Raw genomic sequence first — 17,690 nt, forward strand, 5'->3', positions numbered from 1 at the left:
ATGGCTCCTGTTCTCACCCACGGTCCTCTGGCCTTATTTAGATGAAGTTTCTATGAGCAAACTCCCAGGGTGTAAATATAATGCTGCAAGAGCACTGTCTTCCCCACACCTCCGACTTCCTCTTTCACACAGTGAAAACTAACTGTGGTCACTAAAGGCCCCTGAGCTTCCAGGGTTCTAGTTCTACGCTGTCCCAGATGGGGCCACTAACTGCCACATGTAGCAATTGCTATTCATATCTAATCCATTGGATTTATTCATCTCTTCATCTGTGCTCATACTTTATCTGCTCAGAGGCCACATATCATGGAAGGTATCCATTCCTATCATCCCAGAAGGTTCTGGAAAATGCTGCTCTAGACTGTTTAGTATTAGGGGAAATAGCTTGCTCTGAACTGAGAAGCATGTGCCAGGTGTCCAAGCTAACCAGTAGGCCAACTGCCCAGGAGTTTGCAATGTCAGAATGGCTACATGAGGTTTAACAAGAAACTGTGTGATCTCAATCTGTGCACCATCTCCCTGACAAGAAATAAGCTCTTAGCAAGGAACACTGGGTGGAGCAAGGTGCAGCCCAGAGAACACTGTACCGTAACCCTGGGATCGTTCCAAGCATCATTCACGTCAGAATAAGAGAAAAACATCTTAGACCCACAGGACTAAAATGTAGGTGTGCCTGCTGTAGTCACTCACAGGAGCCCTACACACGTGCACGTGGCTTCTACAGAGTGTAGAGAGAGAAGTAATGGAGTGGGAGAACAGGCATCAGAGCCCCAGTGCCCTCTCAAGGAGGTCCCTGCAGCATTCAGTTGGGGGAAATGTCTCCAAATGAATTGAAATTCTGGAGTTAGGAAAAAAATGCCAAAAAATTATTCCTTAAAACAGGTCTAGGTCCCAGGAAGAATCTCCAGAATCTAGAACTGGCTGGATCCCAGTTATGATCAGTAGAAAATGCCCCTAAAAATCTCTTTTCTTTTTTTTTTTTTTTTTTGAGACAGGGTTTCTCTGTGTAGCCCTGGCTGTCCTGGAACTCACTTTGTAGACCAGCTGGCCTCGAACTCAGAAATCCACCTGCCTCTGCCTCCCAAGTGCTGGGATTAAAGGTGTGCGCTACTACCACCTGGCACCCCTAAAAATCTTAACAGATACAGTACAGAAGTAAAAACACTGCTTTTACATAAGAACATAAATGCAAAGGTCTGAAATCAAAGATCAGCAAATCAAAGACTACTGATTCTTCACCAAGAAGGTTTTATCTCAGGAATAAATGCAGGGATGGTTTAAGAGCAGACAGGACTGGGCCCGGGGTGCAGGTCTGTAATACCAGCTACTCAGGAGGCTGAGGGGAGAGGATGAAAAGTTAAAGCATGCCTTAGCAACAGGGTGAAATTGAGGCCAGCCTGGGCAATGTAATGAAACCCTTTCAAAAAGTAACAATGGGGCTGCGAGTATAGCTGAAGAATAGAATACCTGCCTAGCTTGTAGAGGACCCTGGGTTCAATTCCTAATATTAAGGGGAAGAAAAGTAAGCAGAACCAGAATTTACATAAATCACCACTTAGTGCAGTAAAAGAAAAAAAAATACCAATTAATGTTATAAAGATTCAATTGTATATATTCCTGGATTTCTTTTCAAGGAAAAAACATTACTATTATTATCATTAGCACTATGCATGATGTCTGAATGTGGTTGTGGGCACACATGTGCTGTGGTACAGCATGTGAACCTCAAAGGGCAGATTTGTAGAGTTGGTTCTCTCCTTCATGTGAGTTCTGGGAATTGAACTTAGGTTGTCAGGCTTATGCAGCAAACAATTTCCCTGTTAAACCATCCCATCGGTTCTGTATTCCTGGATTTTTATTTCTTTATAAATAAAAAGATGTCTTAAAGGTTGTAGAGTCTGATAGACTTGAGCTATGGAGAAAAGCCAGTGGGTAAGAAAGCCTGCACTGCAAACCTGAGAACCTGAATTCAAATCCCCATCTCCCACGTAAAAACTGAGCTTGGCTTTTGAGTAAGGTTGCAGTTCTTCCTAGAAGAAGAACCCAGTTCAGCGGTAAAGTGCGTGCTTAGCATATGACGGCCCTGATACCCTTGCCAGGGCTTGGGGGGTTAGTGATGGTGAAGGCAGTCTCTCCATTGGGTTACACGCTGTTGTTATTTTTTATTGTCACTGTGATAGAATACCTTGAGGAACCAGGAAGAAGGATTTAGTCTGGCTCATGGCTCAGTGGATGTAGTGCCAGCAGGAGTAGCTTCCCACTGCAACAGTGGGAACTAACATCTAGGGATTGCCTCTCAGTGACCCACTTCCAGCTAGGTTCTATGCCTCAAAGGTTCTACAACCTTCCAAAATAGCACTACCAGCTGAGGACCAAATAGTCAAATGTGTAAGCCTCTTGTTACAGTGCACCTTCCTGAAGTAACAGACACACGCACACACACACACCACAACGCACGAGAGCACACACAACCACGCCACCACGCTGCATTTCATCAGATCTGAACACCATGAGTTGTAAGATGCTGATACTTTATGAACTCTCAGGAAACCCTGCCAATTAGTTGTGCCGTTAGCCCTAGCATTAGTGTGGACCATATGCTCAGTACAGAGATGCTGAAATGTGAAAAATAAAGCAAACTGTATCAATACTAGCAGTAAAAACTGAAAGCAAATAGATATTGATACAAGGAATGTTTCCAGCAGGTAGGCAGCAGATCTGTTATGTAGGTGAAGTAACTGATGAAGGATGGGAACACTTGGATAGAAATTATATTGACTTCCTCCCTAAGGAAGGAAAAACAATGAGAAGTATTAGCTACCTAACTAAAGAGCCACCATTAAGAAAATGGGTCCCTCTTACCAAAAGCCACATTAAAAACAATCGGTAAAGTAGAAGTTAACCTATCTTTGAAAGATAGTGACCTAATGTATGGAGTATCTACAGTCCAATAAAAAAGGTCAGGCCATCCAGATAGCTTAAAGGGGAAAGGTACTGGCCACCAGTCCTGCTGATCAGAGTTCTATCTCTGAGATCCACGTAGTGAGAGGAGAGAACCAACTCCCAGGAGTGGACCTCTAACCTCCACATGTCCTCTGGCATGCACACACAAAAAAATTCTTAATTAAAAAAAGTCAGTTGCGCACACTCTGGGTTCCAGTTATCTCGAGCTGCTCCACCCCTCCCCAGCCCAAAGGTTCTCTCTGCAAATACTTGGATCTAAGAAGCTAGTCTCCTGGGTTAGCCGATGCCTGCCCTGCTTTCTGGTTATTTACATTCTGTTTCTTGCTTTAAAAGAAAGACAAGACTGTTGGACCAGTATTGCAATTCTTTAGAGTCCTTTCTTATTAAAACAATAATGTGATTACCAAAATTGGCATATTTAAGGCCTAATGCCATTCTAATAAAGGCAAAAATTTCTTTAAAAAAACAAAGGTCAGAAAACTGGACATTTCTATCAGACAAGGTAGTCTGTGCATCAGACACGTGCATAACAAGCACGGGGCTCTTAATAATCAATGAGGGGCAATGAAAACCATCCATTAGGTGCAGTTGTAGCTCAGTGGTAGAATGCTTGCCCAGAATGTGTGAGGTCTTGGGTTTGAACACCAGCACCACAAAAAGTAAACCCCCATAATAATGAAACCACTGCTGACTACAGTTTGGAATGCTTGTGACTGGGAACTAAGTAACGCAAGAGTTGTGCAGGTTCAGGGTATACGTACCATGTTCCCTTGATGAGATCCAGGGAGCACACAGCATTCCAGAGCTGCAGCAGTCCTACATGATGCTAAGTTCTTCCTTCACTCGGCCCCATTCTTCAGAAACTTCATCTTGCAGAAATAATCAGATGTGTATACCCAGACTTAAAGCCTGTTGCTCAGTGCTGCCCACAAAAGTGGAGGCATCTTGAGCCCCCAAAACATCCAGATCCTAACCTCTGACGCCTGACGCAGCAAAGGGGTTGCAGTTTGGATTAGGTTTAAAACTTTGAGACACTGGGGGGGTGTAAATGGAAGATGGGTTCTTAGATACAAAGATGGCTGTGAAAACGAAGGGGAATCCATAAGTCAGCCTTTCCCCTCAGCGTGGGAAAGGTTCCTCCCAAGCCCTGGGACGGAATAAGACCTGGTGACACCCTGACCTTAGCCTAATGACAGACTCAGACTTGCCATCTCCAGAACTAGGATGTGTTTTCAGATGCCAGCCTTTGCTAATCTGCTAAGGGTAGCATGCAAACAGTGCACTGTATAAAAGTGAACCCTTTTATTTCCCCAGCATTCTGCCTCAGGCTCTGACTTCCCTTGATGTCTAATGAAAGCTTAACTGGCTAGTAAAACAAGGTTTGCTTCTGTCTGTGGCAAGACTGAGTACTTTGTCCCTTCAAAGTTGTTTTCCCAAGAACCCAGCACACCAGGAGGCCTCTGCTGGGAGGACTGGGGCCCAACAGGTAAGTTATCCCCTCACTGGGCCCTCCAGAAATGACCTCCTTTTCTCTCCCAGTTCCTCTTGTGCATCACTCTCCAACCAAAGCATAGGTCTTAGCTCCTTTTCCTGTGAGAATCCATGTTCGCCCTGTCTGCACCCTCCTATTCCGAGCCCGTAGGACCTGCTCCCTGCGTCTGCTTTTCTGTCCTGGTCATCCCAAATCCACCTGCTAGCTCTTCCTAGCCCTGTCCAGTTCAGCTCTGCCAACTGGGATCAGGAACGCAGGCAGAACAAGGTAGTGTTTGATAATATCCCAAACCCACTGCAGCTTTACCATCTCTGCCCTAGTGGAGCATAGGAAGGGCACCCAAGGAACATGTTCTTAGGACCTTGCTTTCTGCCAGGTGATGATCACATACTCACTTGTGTGAGCATTCAGAGAACAGAAGGTTAGGGATGATCTGTGGCTGCTTTCCTCTCTCCCTGCCCCTGGGCACCAAGCCTGGAGAGGGTGTTTTAGTAGGGTCACCCGAGGCAGGTGCCAGACCAATTGTGTAGGTTTAACAGGCCCAGCAGGTTACAACACTCGTGGATAGAGACCGGGCTCCTGACCTTTGTGGGATGTGACCTGAGAAACATTAAAACAATCTGGGGCCAGAAGGCTGGAGAGGTATAGGCAGCTAGACTTAGGAAAAATATCCAGGGTTAGGTGTGGGAACCTGTGACTTAATTTGCTAGGATGCAGCCCCAACTCACAGCTAGAAAGGATACCAGGGCCCAGGGCCCTCTGGCCAACCTGCCTAGCTATCACAACCACCTCTTTCCCCCATGGATACCTAGCCTTTTGAGCAGGTTAGGTCAGGACTCACTCTCTTGCTGTGGAATGGATTTTTTTTAATTTTAATTTTATGTCTATGAGTGGTTTTCCTCCACACTACTTTGCCATTCGAGGCCAGAAAAGGGCATTGGATCCTCTGGTACTGAGTGATAGATGGTTGCAAGCCGCCATCCTGTGTTCTCTGCAAGAGCAGCAGATACTTCTAACTCGCTAGCCCCTGTAATGGACTTATGTTACATAAGCCAATAGAAAAAGTTACAACCAAATAAAGCAAATGTCAAAGATTAGGGGCCTGAGTCTCCCCAGCACCTGAGATCTAACAAGACACCGGTACTGATGTGTTCCTTCCCTTCCTTCTGCAAAAAGTAATAGAGCTTGATAAAGCATCAGCTCACATAGGATTGTGTAGCTAGCATACAGAGAGAATTAGCTCAGGGGAGCTGGTGAGATTCTGGCTTAGCGTGTTAAGACATTCCCCACCAACCAAGCCTGATCACCTGAGTTCAGCCCCTGGAAACCCACATGGAGGCAGGGGAAGAGTGACTCTTACAAACTGTTCTTCTCATGTATGTGTTAGTGTGCATGCTTGCATGTGTGTGTGCACACACATTTCTACAAGAATAAATACATTCTGCATGCAGGTATCCCTGAGGGCTTTCCTGCCATCCCACCCCTGTAGGGTGGAGTGACTGCCAGCAGCAGACTCTGACTGCTACCAAAAACAGACTGGAGCCAGGCACTTGTGTATGCCTATGATTCCAGCACTCAAGAGGCACCCTGGCCTACATAACAAGATCCTGTCTCAAATAAATAAATAAAATAAAAAAGGTGGTACACACCTTTAATTCCAATATTCATGAGGCAGGTGGATCTCTGAATTCCAAGCTAACCTGAGCTTTAGAGTAAGTTCCAGGACAGCTAGGGCTACACAGAGAAACCCTGTTCCAAAAAACAGAAAGAAGAAAAAACAACACAGGAGAAGAGATTTGGGGTTGGAGAGACCTTGGAATTGGCTTTTTCCTATGGCCCTCTGCTATTGACCAACCAGAGAAAGAATGAGGTTGCAGCTGGTGAGGGAGGGGTGATCATGGACATCCCAGCTTACCCTGTGGTGGATCAAGCTACCTTCTGGGACTTGCTAAGATCACTCGAACCCTCACCCCACCTTCCTGGCCCTTCCCCCTTTGTTTTACCCATGTGCTCTCCTGTTTTCTTTCTTTCTTTCTTTCTTTCTTTCTTTCTTTCTTTCTTTCTTTCTTTCTTTCTTTCTTCCTTCCTTCCTTCCTTCCTTCCTTCCTTCCTTCCTTCCTTTCTTTCTTTCTTTCTTTCTTTCTTTCTTTCTTTTGTTTGGTTTTGTTTTGTTTTGTTTTGTTTTGTTTTTCGAGACAGGGTTTCTCTGTGTAGCCCTGGCTGTCCTGGAACTCACTCTGTAGACCAGGCTGGCCTCAAACTCAGAAATCCACCTGCCTCTGCCTCCCGAGTGCTGGGATTAAAGGTGTGCGCCACCCCCCCCCCCACCCCACCCCCCGGCTGCTCTCCTGTTTTCTATGAGGCTTGATGGCAGTCATGTCCAGAGTCCATCTCTGGGTCTGGGTAGTCTGGTCTCCCTGGAGTACCCAGGGCCTGTTGCCCACCAGCATCTGTTGCCCACCAGGGGTTGACCTGCTGTTCATCTCACAAGACCCAGAATGGAGGGTGCCTGGGAGGGCTTGAAGACCTGAGCCTGAGGTTCTTGGAGATATCTTAGAAGGGAGCAGAGGGGAAAGAAGGAGACAGGGGAGTGGCTCACTGTCTGGCCAGAACCAAGGAGCGGAAGAGCTAGGTCCTGAGAAGGTGCACATGCCTGTTGAGGTCAGGCCCGTACCTTGCCCCAAGTGCCTCCATATTGTGTAAAACAGTGACCACCCCTGAGACATTGCATTTACAAGCAGCTTTGTACTCTTGAGGATGGAAGGTACACCACCTGTTCCATGCCGTCCATGTGGCACAGACTACTGAATGGTCATCCTGAGAATAGGAAGGGTACTACTCTGTAATTTATCATAGTGGGTTGGGACTGGGGGGATATGAGCATATTAATATCATATCAGGAAAGTCAAGCCCAAGAACATCCTAGGCACAGCAGGCCAAGGAAACTATGGAGCTCCTATATGTGTGCCCCATAGAGGAGTACACATTAGCAGTTGGCTGGTGAGAGTCCCCACTGACCTGTCTCCTCACTGCCCTGCATGCATCATGGACTGACTAACAGGCAAAGAAGTGACTCTTCCAGAGGCTTCCGGTCGTCTGGGTGCACTGCTGACACAGCTGTCACTGTTGCGGATGCCATCTGCCCTCCTCCCATCTCCGTTGCCACTCTGCTCCTTCCTTTGTCTGGACCCCGACTTGCCCTTTTGCCTCCTAACACAGCCGAACTTAGCTCTACTGCTTCACTCTCAAACCTGCAGTCAGGGGTCCTGACTCAGCCACAGTCTCCCCAAGTTCTCCGGTCCCGTTTACCTCATTGTCAGAGACTCGTGGCCCTGAGTTTCCCAGCTTTGGCTTCTCAGGCCTGTTGGAAACTCTGAAGCTCCTTGCATCTTTAACCCCTTACAACCATTCCATAATCTACACATATACATATATAGAGAGAAATTTACTGTGTGATATTAGTGTATCATGAGAGTAATTAAGATTAGAATACAGTAACCTGTGTTTGCCTCAGCCAGGACTGCAGGAGTATCTGGCAAATTGCTGCCATTGAAAATGCTGTACCTCGTGAATTTGTCAATAAAATGTGACACTGTGAGAAAACACAACTGTTCGTCTGTGTTTCTGACAGTATGTTCCCAAGAACATCCAAGCTCACACTACCAGAAATGGTAAAGCCCTCTCCCCCATGAAACTTCACTTCACCCCCACATAAACAGGGCCACCTGACAGGGGATACCTATGGCTGGCCCTGTAACCACCATCTCCTTGGACTTCCCTTATGGAAGACAGGCCTCCTGCCACTGGAATCTCTAAGCAAATAAGGTACCTGAGGCACCTCGAATTTGCATGTAGGGTGTGTGAAGGAAAAGTGGGCTGGCTGTTTGCTGGCTCAGAGCCCCACACCCTCTTTTCAAACAGGCAGATCCTGTCCAGAGACACAATCGGAGACCTCACCCTGGTGGCTGACTGCACTTAGTACCTTTCTTGTCTGCTTCCAGCCCCCTTACCCTGTGCAGTGAGGCAAGGGAAGGTGAGCAGCTGCCACAGCTCAGGCAGAGCCCTGGGGACGGGGCTGGCTGGCCCTGATTTTGCTCCTGCTGGAACCAGGCTTGTGTTGATGGGCTGGCTGTGAACTCTGAGGTCTCCTCTGGAAGCCACTGTGCCAGGTAGGCTGGTGTCCTCCTGGATGCTTGGGCCATGGGGAGGACAGGAGGGACTGCAGAAAATATGAGCCACTGGGGCTCCTGTCTCTGAACCCGAGCAGCGGGGCTGGGGCTTACTCTTGGGCCCCAGAAGCCTACCTGGCACAGTGTCTCCTCTAAGCTCTAGAGAGGCAGGGACAGTGTTCAGTGTGGCTTTGAATAGGGCACCCTACCCTAAGGAAGCAGCATTCCACCTGCTCATAACAGATCGCGTCTGGAGTCTCTGGTTGGTACTCTTTTGTCTTCCCTGTCCCACCCATCAGATGACATATGCCCCAGAGCCTTTGTCCAAGGGCATCCTTTGGTTCTCACTGGCTCCTGGGGTCCCCACATTGTAGTACCGAGTCCTAGCAAGTTTGGGCTTATGTCTACCATTCCAGGCCTCCATTTATCTAAAATGGGGAAGTAGAATGAGAGCGATGTCATTCCCTTCCCACCCACCGGAACAACAGCCCTGCTCCCAGCCACCTCCTTCCAGGACCACAGGTCACAGGCTGGCATGGAAAGCCCATAAAACTGCATAAGTGACTGTGCTCTTCCTTGCTGGGAGAGCCTGGGGTCCTAGCAGTAGGTCCTCCAGAATTGCAAAAAAGGCAGATGGCTTTATAGGGCACTGTCTATCCTCCATGGCCCAAATGGCTCAAATGACCCTCCTCTATAAGAAGGGGCTGGGGGTCTGTGTGGCAGCCTCATAGTAAGCCTTACCCAGAATGAAAGGGAGCCCCACACTTGGTGGGTGGGTGGATGGACGGACGGACGGACAGACGGACGGACGGACGGATGGATGGATGGATGGATGGACAGATGGATGCTAGGCTCCTAGATACCAGCCATCATTCAGTGGCTGGCTCTTTTCCTGGAGCTACTGAGCCAGGAAGTCAGGATCCTCACATGCCCACATTAGGATAGTACTGTCTAGCCCTAGCAGTGCCCGTGTTAGTCTATGAGCCAGCCTCCTCACCTGTAAAATAGGCTTGCTGCAGGCTCTGCCACGGTGTCAGGACTGGCTCTCATTGGTGTCCTCTCTAACCACTCCATCCTCTGACTCCCTGGCCTTGGTGTGGCGCAGGAGTGAGATGCTACGGGGGCAAGCTCGAGAAGAAGACAGCGTGGTGCTGATCGACATGGCCTCCCCTGAAGCAGGGAATGGATGCTCCTATGGGAGCACAGCCCAAGCCTCAGAGGTACCCTCAACCCTAGGGGTAGTGTTCAGCGTGGTGAAACCACCCTTCCTCCTCCTCCCTGGGCTTTGATCGTAAGGCTTCTGTGTGCTGTGTGATTTGGGAGGCCTCCCATCCCAGTCAGGACTTACCTATACTCTTGCCCTGTCCTAGAGCCCTTGAAAAGTGGGTACAGCATCCATGTGCACCCACATCCCTGGATGACAAGGGGACAGATGTCTCCTTGACACACAATCAAGTCATCATTCACCTCCCTCAAACTTGGAGGAGGCAGCATCAGAGGAAGGGAGAAAAGATAAAGACAGGACCAAGGTCCAGGGTTTGGTCCCTCTCTGCCAAAACCACTATGATATTAGTCATGAAATACAGGATACCCATGTTACACTCCACAGACTCAAAGAATCTAAATAGGAAGGAAGGCACAATGAGGCTGCTGGAATCTCACTTAGCAGGGGGAATAAAATAGTCACAAGGGGCAGATAAGGGGTGGGAACTGGGTGGGAGAGGGCATGGGGAGGGGAATGGGGGGGATTCAGGATCAGGTGTTAGGAAGGACAGGAGGGATGACTAGATGATCATGAGTATGAATGGAAATCTGCAGCTCACAGGGGTGGGAGGTAGGGGCATCTCCAGGACGTGACAGAGTCCTGGGCTAAGGGAGGCCACATGTCATGTTTTCTATGGATGTGAGAAATGTGGGGTATGGTGAATGACCCATGGGTTCCAATGCAGGCAAAGACCTGCCCATACTGGAAGACAGGTGGCAGGTGCATAGGGCGGCCACACCCTGGGTGTTTTGCTGCCTCCACACTTTCCTGGAAATGGAAAAGTGCTTCTGCATCTAACAGATTGTCAGAAGAGCAGTTCATGGAGGGGGCCCACTCCTACTAGGAGGACGAGGAGGAAGACTTTAGCCAGGGTCATATCCTGGCTGGGATGAACAGTGAGGTTGGTAGATGGGGTCAGAAGAAGGTATGTAAGGTTTAGAGCATGCCTGGGGCTACCCGAAGGTTAGACTAGGTAACAGGAGAAGTTAGCCTTGGGATAGGGGTCTAGTCCCTTGTGAGACAGGTAGAGGCCTTCTGCAAAGGTGAGTAGCCCCAGAAGGAGAGCAAATTGGTCTACCCAGCTTCCTTTGGCCTCGCTGAGCCTCTTCTTCATCACTAAGGCATAGACACTGGAAACAGAACCAAGGAGGTACTCCTTATGCCTGCTGAAGAACAGAGTCCCCACTAGGTGCCATTTTCTGGTCTTCTAAACTTAGTCCGTCTTTAGGACTCCCCCTGTTGGAAAGGCCACTGACATCCCAAGTAGGCTGGGAGGACTGTAGGTCTCTCTTAGATGCCACACAGGAGGATACTGGTTCTTCCCTAAGGTTGCCCCAGTATCTGAGATGCCCCTTTCTATTGCCCCTCTGTCCTGTAAAATGAGGCCCCCAGAAAGAGGAACACACCGCCTTGTTCTCCTAAGGGAAAACCAATGTAAGGAAAAGAAGGATTCTAGCTTCTGGTTGCCCTGACTCATCCTCAAGGTCACATTGGTGGTAGTGTGGCTTCCCTTCCAGTTGTGGAGACTAGGAAGGGCTTTAAAGTAGGCCCAACCATGTTTTTTGCCCATTTGATCCTTGCCATAGGTCTGGTGATGTGTTCAAAGACCAATGGTAGCTGGAGGGGAAGATCAGGATAGTGAAGGCTGGACAGTAGCCTGCCCTTCTAGTTCTAACTTTCAGCAGCCTTTCTGCCCTGTAGCCCCCAACTTTTCTCTGCATACCCCTCTGTTAGTAGGATGATCTGGGGCAGGGCTAGAACGGGGTGGCAAGACAGGAATGATGGAGAAGAAAGAAATGAGAATGGCAGCGTAGGAAGAACGAGGGGAGGATGGAGAGGCTGCAAGTTGAAAACAGGAGGGGCAGAGAGGACCATGGAAGGAGGTAGCCGGAGGGACAAGGAGCAGCCTGGAAGTGGACAGGGTTGGCAGTGAGTCATCTGATGGTTGGATACTGATGGCATCCCATCCTTCCTCCAGGCAGGTAAACAGCAGGTGGTCCCCAGCAGAGTTGGGAGCTCTGCCAAACCCCCAATTGGTAAGCCATCTATCTGAACTCTGTTGGTCCTGGGGTGGGGTCACAAACAGGGTGCCTGGGGTGACAGCAGGAAGCCGTAGGCTTGGATCAGCTCAATAACCAGGTCTCCTTGTGATCGATCTCCTGTGTGCTGGGGTGAGGAGAGAGCTGCCTGCTGAGCAAGCTGTAGGAAGGGAGATAAGTGGAAAGGAAGGTCCCCACCCACCCACCGGTAGGAGGGCTCAGAGAGGGAAACCCACCCAGCCTGCTCCAGCCTTAGCACAAACTGTCCCCTCCTCCATTTTCTGTCACAGAAGCTGGCCATCTCAGACTCTCTTTCTCTCACTCACACCTTTCTACCTTTAAGTTTTATCAGATCCATCTTTCTAGCTCAGGGCTTCCTGCTGCACAAAGGCTCCTTCATTTCCTGATTCTGAGGTCAAGGGCCCACACTCCCCATCAGCTCCTCAAGAGCCACAGACAACTCTAACCTCACACTCCTCCGCATCACTATTATGAAGGTGCGATAACTCTAACCTCACACTCCTCCGCATCACTATTATGAAGGTGCGAAGGGAGAAAGCATGTTTAGGCAAAGGTCTGTGGGAACTGAAACACATGCACTGGTCAGGGCCTGTAAGAAGGCACAGAAAACACGGAAGATTCCACAGGAAGTGAGAGAGGCTTTGCATGGGACCCAGAAATTCTCTCTGCAGGTAGTCAAGGGAAGCAAATATTGATGCTGTTGGGTTTTTTAGGCAATTTTTTGGCCCCTCTTTGTTGGTGAATAATTTACATACTACAAAGTTCCCCCATTCTTTTCTCTTTCTGTCATGAATGGGGACTAAGGTGACCGTTTACGTACAGGCTTTGGTATGGACATGTTCAAACTTTTCTGTTGATAGTTGATACTTCTGGATGGAATGGCTAGGCCATAAGGTAACTCAATGTCTAACCTTTCATTTAGTTGCCAAACTGTTCTCCAAGGAGAGTTCCCTGTTTTACATGGTACCATAGTGTGAGGCCACACTCAGCCCAGATGGCCTCTGTTTGGATCAGTGGGGATGACATGTTAATGAGGAAGAACTCAAAGTGAAACTAGTATTATATCATAAAGGACTCACGAATAAATAGATTTGCTTAGCAGACATTAAGCCACACAAGTGGAATTCAGCTAAAGGAATACTTCCTCCAAACGACTCCAGAAACTAAGTACTAATCTAACCAGGGCTATTAGAGATAAGCAAAACTTAGAATACTGCGAGTAAATATTTACTCTCCTGAACTGAACAGCCTTTAGACCCTGAGTCCCACATCAAAGATACACCTCTAAGGAGGCAATGGAGGGTCACAGCCGTGATGAAGTTCTAGTCTGCCATTAAGTCCCCTAAAAATGTTAGGTGGACAAGATGACCCTGAGTAGTAACAACTATTCAAAAGGGAATAGCTCTGGAGTAGTTAAAGTAATTCTGGCAATGTCTTTGTGGTTTAAATCTCCTATCTGTCAGAGCAGTCACACTTACAGTCACGCTTACAGTCACACTTACAGTCACGCTTACAGTCACATTTACAGTTGGAAATAGGTATAAGGATCAGTGTGTGTAAAGCCTGAGGTGTATATAAATTTCTGAGGTGTCTGAAGAAGTCTTCTGTCGGGGGCTGACTCACTTTGGCATTAGCCTCAGTCAGTCAGATGCCTCAGTAAAGAGCTGTCCATCTCTGAGTGAGCCTAGGCTGCTCACTGAGGAGGCATAGTACATAGTATCACTATAGTATTAGCTCACGATCTCACTATGGATCGGGGTTGTATTGTATTTTCCTTTTTTTTTTTTTTTTTTTTTTGGTTGTGAGCCTTCATGTGTTTGTTGGGAATTTAATATTTTAGGACCTCTGCTTGCTCCGGGCGGCCCCTCTTGCTCTGGTCAACCTGCTTGCTCAGTCCCTGCTTGCTCCAGCCCAAAGATTTATTATTATACATAAGTACACTGTTGCTGTCTTCAGACACACCAGAAGAGGGCATCAGATCTTATAACGGATGGTTGTGAGCCACCATGTTGTGGCTGGGATTTGAACTCGGGACCTTCGGAAAAGCAGTCAGTGCTCTTAACCGCTGAGCCATCTCACCAGCCCCCAGTCTGTATTTTCCTAATGACTAATGATATTGACTATCTTTGCTTGTGCCCTTTGGACATTTCATATCTTCTTTAGAAAAATCTCTCTTCAAGTCTTTGCCCATTTGCCCATTTTTAAATTGGTTGTCTTTCTTTCTTTCTTTCTTTCTTTCTTTCTTTCTTTCTTTCTTTCTTTCTTTCTTTTTCTCTCTCTCTCCCTCCCTCCCTCCCTCCCTCCCTCCCTCCCTCCCTCCCTCCCTTCCTTCCTTCCTTCCTTCCTTCCTTCCTTCCTTCCTGTGTGTGTTTATATGTGTATGGTTGAGTGTGTATGATTGTCTGTTAGCCCTTTTAATCCCTTATTAGAAACATTTTTTGCAGTTTCCCTATTCTCTGGGTTGCCTTTTGGATGACGTCCTCTCATAAAATTTGTCTTATCGATTTTTGATTTATTGCTGTGGGCTTTTTTTAAAGATTTATTTATTTATTATATGTAAGTACACTGTAGTTGTCTTCAGACACACCAGAAGAGGGCACCAGATCCTATTACGGATGGTTGTGAACTACCATGTGGTTGCTGGGAATTGAATTCGTGACCTTTAGAAGAGCAGTCAGTGCTCTTAACTGCTGAGCCATCTCTCCAGCTCCAGGGTTTTTTTTTTCCCCCAAGAAATCATACCTAACCAGGTTTCCTTAGGAGTTTGGGACATAGACTGTGGGAACCAAGCTACAGAAGGGATCTCAGAAGGACACACCCAGTCCCTCCCCAGCCTCAGTTCCTAATCTGCATTGCAAACTCACCTGCCCTCCAGTCCTAACTACAACCTAGGAGAGATCTGGGCAAGAGCCTCGGAGAAGCCCTTGGCTCTCACTTCTCCCAATCCCTGCATCCCTGCTGAGACCACCCACCCACCCCTGCCCTCCCATCCCCCACCCCCCACTCCCTCCCCCACAGCCCTGCCCTGGGCCTGCCCTGCATTCCATTAGCCAGAGAGCTCTCTGCCTCTGGCTAATGGAATGATCCTTGCAGATTTTGTTCTTGTTTGGGAAGAAGACCTGAGGAACCAAGAGAACCCCACGAAGGACAAGACAGATACACACGAGGTCTGGCGGGAGACTTTTCTGGAGAATCTTTGCTTGGCTGGCCTGAAAATAGATCAGGTACATGGCAGTAAGGAGAGGGTGTCTAGATTCTGTATTTTCTCATGACCTAGAGTTTATTCTGCACGCCAGAGGGCTTACTGCCCAAGGATATGAAGCACACTAGGCCTCAGAGTCCTGCTGGATACCCACCCTTTAGGAAGCTCCCTCTGGCTTAGGGAACCACTCAATTCCAGACAAGCAAGACCATGGATCCACCATAATGCACTAGGCTCACTCACAGAGGCTAAAGCCTTCAGGGAAGCCGGTAAAACTGCCTCCATCTTTGCTACCCATAGCCTGTCTCCAGTTTTTGTCAGTGACCATCATTTGCAATTGCTGTTGGTGTTTATAGGATTTAGCAAATTCAAAGGTCCCTTTATGTGTTTTATGTAAAGTACCACTTAGAATGATTTAACACGGATTACAAGAAGCAGGAGAAAATGAAGCAGGCATGTAAGCCCTGGGTGAGCCCTGGGGAGGGCAAGCAAGGAGGGGATCTCAGGGTGAGGGGTGTGCAGAGCCCTGTCTTACCCTCATGCCCGTCATTGCATAGTCTTTATATGCATCCATAGTCTTTACCCTCTGCCCTCTAATTGTCATCATGTTCCCCCTCCCTAAGAATCAATTGTGAAACTTCTGTTAACCCTATCATTTAGCCCTTCCACTTGACTTTGTCTGTTTGACAATAGAGTCTTACTTTTTCCATTTTCTGTAGCCTGGGAGGTTTTCCCACAGCAAGTGCTGTCCAGCCTTGCTGTGGGGTGGCGAGAGCTTGATTTATTCCCACTTGACCACTCCAGTGACATCTTAGAGTGGCTGTCACATTGCATTTCTCCTAGGAGCAGAGTTGATGACACCTGTGGTTACACTGTCACCTGGGAGTGCCAGCACCTCCTTGCTCTGAATATTCTCAACACATGTCATTGTTAGACTCTTCCATTTCCTTTTTGTTATTTTTTTAAGTTTTTTAAAAGATATATTCATTTATTTTATGTATATGAGTACACCATTTCTCTCTTCAGACACACTAGAAGAGGGCATCAGATCCCATTACAGATAGCTGTGAGCCACCATGCTGGGAATTGAACTTAGGACCTCTGAAAGAGCAGTCAGTACTCTTAACCTTTGAGCCATCTCTCCAGCCCCAAGTTTGGTTGTTTGGTTTTTTTTTTTTTTTTTTTTTTGGTTTTTTGAGACAGGGTTTCTCTGTGTAGCCCTGGCTGTCCTGGAACTCACTCTGTAGACCAGGCTGGCCTTGAACTCAGAAATCCACCTGCCTCTGCCTCCGAAGTGCTGGGATTAAAGGCATGGGCCACCACCGCCCAGCTCATTTTTTTGTTTGTTTGTTTTTTGGGTTTTTTTTATGTGCATTGTGTTTTGCCTGGATTCATGTCTATTGCATCACATGCCCAGTGCCCACTGAGATTAGAAGAGGGCATCAAATCCCCTGAAACTGGAGTTACAGATGGCTGTGAGCTGCCATGAGGTCTGCAAGAGCAGCCAGTGCCCTAACTGCTGAGCTGCCCAGGGCTCTAACTGCTGAGCTGTCTCTCCAGTCCTGACTTTGTCATTTTCAGTCAGCTGACCCGCATCTGATCAGCAGTACCTTACCCTAGTTTTCCTTGATTCTAATTTCTAAAGAGGCTGTGCATTTTTACACGTTTATGAGCCATTCATATTTCCGTTAAGTTCCTTGGCTTATGATGGGGCACCTGCTCCCAGCCATAACCCAGTTGAATCCAGTACCTAAACCTGGGTAGAATTTAAAATGCATCAAATACATCTATCTTATCAAACACCCTACCTTAGCCACCAAGTACTTGGTACAGGGCACCTGCCCTCTTGGGAGCACAGGGTAGATCAGGAGCTATGTTCATAGCTGCTTCCCAGCACCAACAGAGAAGGTAGAGCCACACACTGCTAGCCAGGAAAAGACCAAATGCCAAAGTCTGGTGTACACATATGCATATTGCTTGTACTGTGTCTTAAAATAAAAAATCCAGAGCAGACCCAACTAAGTTCAGGAGCAGCTGTAAAGCCAACCACATTCCTGTGTCATTTGTTTGTCCTGTTGGGTCATTTGTCTGTTTCTACTCTGTTGTGTAGGAACTCCATGTTTGTTCTGGACAATGTAGATTGCTGGTCACGTGTGTCACTATTGATGAGTTTTGTTAATTTTAACTGACTGTGGACAGAGCTACTTTTGCCTCTGTCTTAGTCCCTGATCTATTGCTATGAAGATACCATGACCAAGACAACTCAAGCAAAAGAAAGTATTTAAATGGGGCTTGTTAAGTCTTTCCTTAAAAGTTAGTTCATCGGAGCTGGTGAGATGGCTCAGTGGTTAAGAGTGCCAACTGCTCTTCCTAAGGTCCCGAGTTCAAATCCCAGCAACCACATGGTGGCTCACAACCATCCGTAATGAAATCTGATGCCCTCTTCTGGAATGTCTGAGGACAGCTACAGTGTACTTACATATAATAAATAGATAAATCTAAAAAAAAAAAGTTAGTTTATCATCATGGCAGAGGAACA

The 17,690-nt window shown here is 47.5% G+C and overlaps 1 protein-coding gene across 2 annotated transcripts in view; it reads left to right on the forward strand.

Annotated features, from left to right (window-relative positions):
* The first annotated feature begins 9,730 nt into the window (after positions 1-9,730).
* Positions 9,731-17,690, forward strand: part of Ano7 (anoctamin 7) — a 29,488-nt gene continuing 21,528 nt past the window's right edge. Inside the window, exons 1-3 of one of the 2 annotated variants that reach the window (XM_021168074.2) lie at positions 9,731-9,845; positions 11,868-11,925; positions 15,043-15,173. In XM_021168074.2, coding sequence (XP_021023733.1) covers positions 9,738-9,845; positions 11,868-11,925; positions 15,043-15,173 — 297 coding nt within the window. In that variant the 5' untranslated portion in view covers positions 9,731-9,737. The remainder of the gene's footprint in view (positions 9,846-11,867; positions 11,926-15,042; positions 15,174-17,690) is intronic. The other variant, XM_021168082.2, reaches the window with a different exon arrangement.

Source organism: Mus caroli, unplaced genomic scaffold, assembly GCF_978045245.1.
Source record: "Mus caroli unplaced genomic scaffold, Mus_caroli_1 scaffold_1, whole genome shotgun sequence".
NCBI classification, from domain to species: Eukaryota; Metazoa; Chordata; class Mammalia; order Rodentia; family Muridae; genus Mus; species Mus caroli.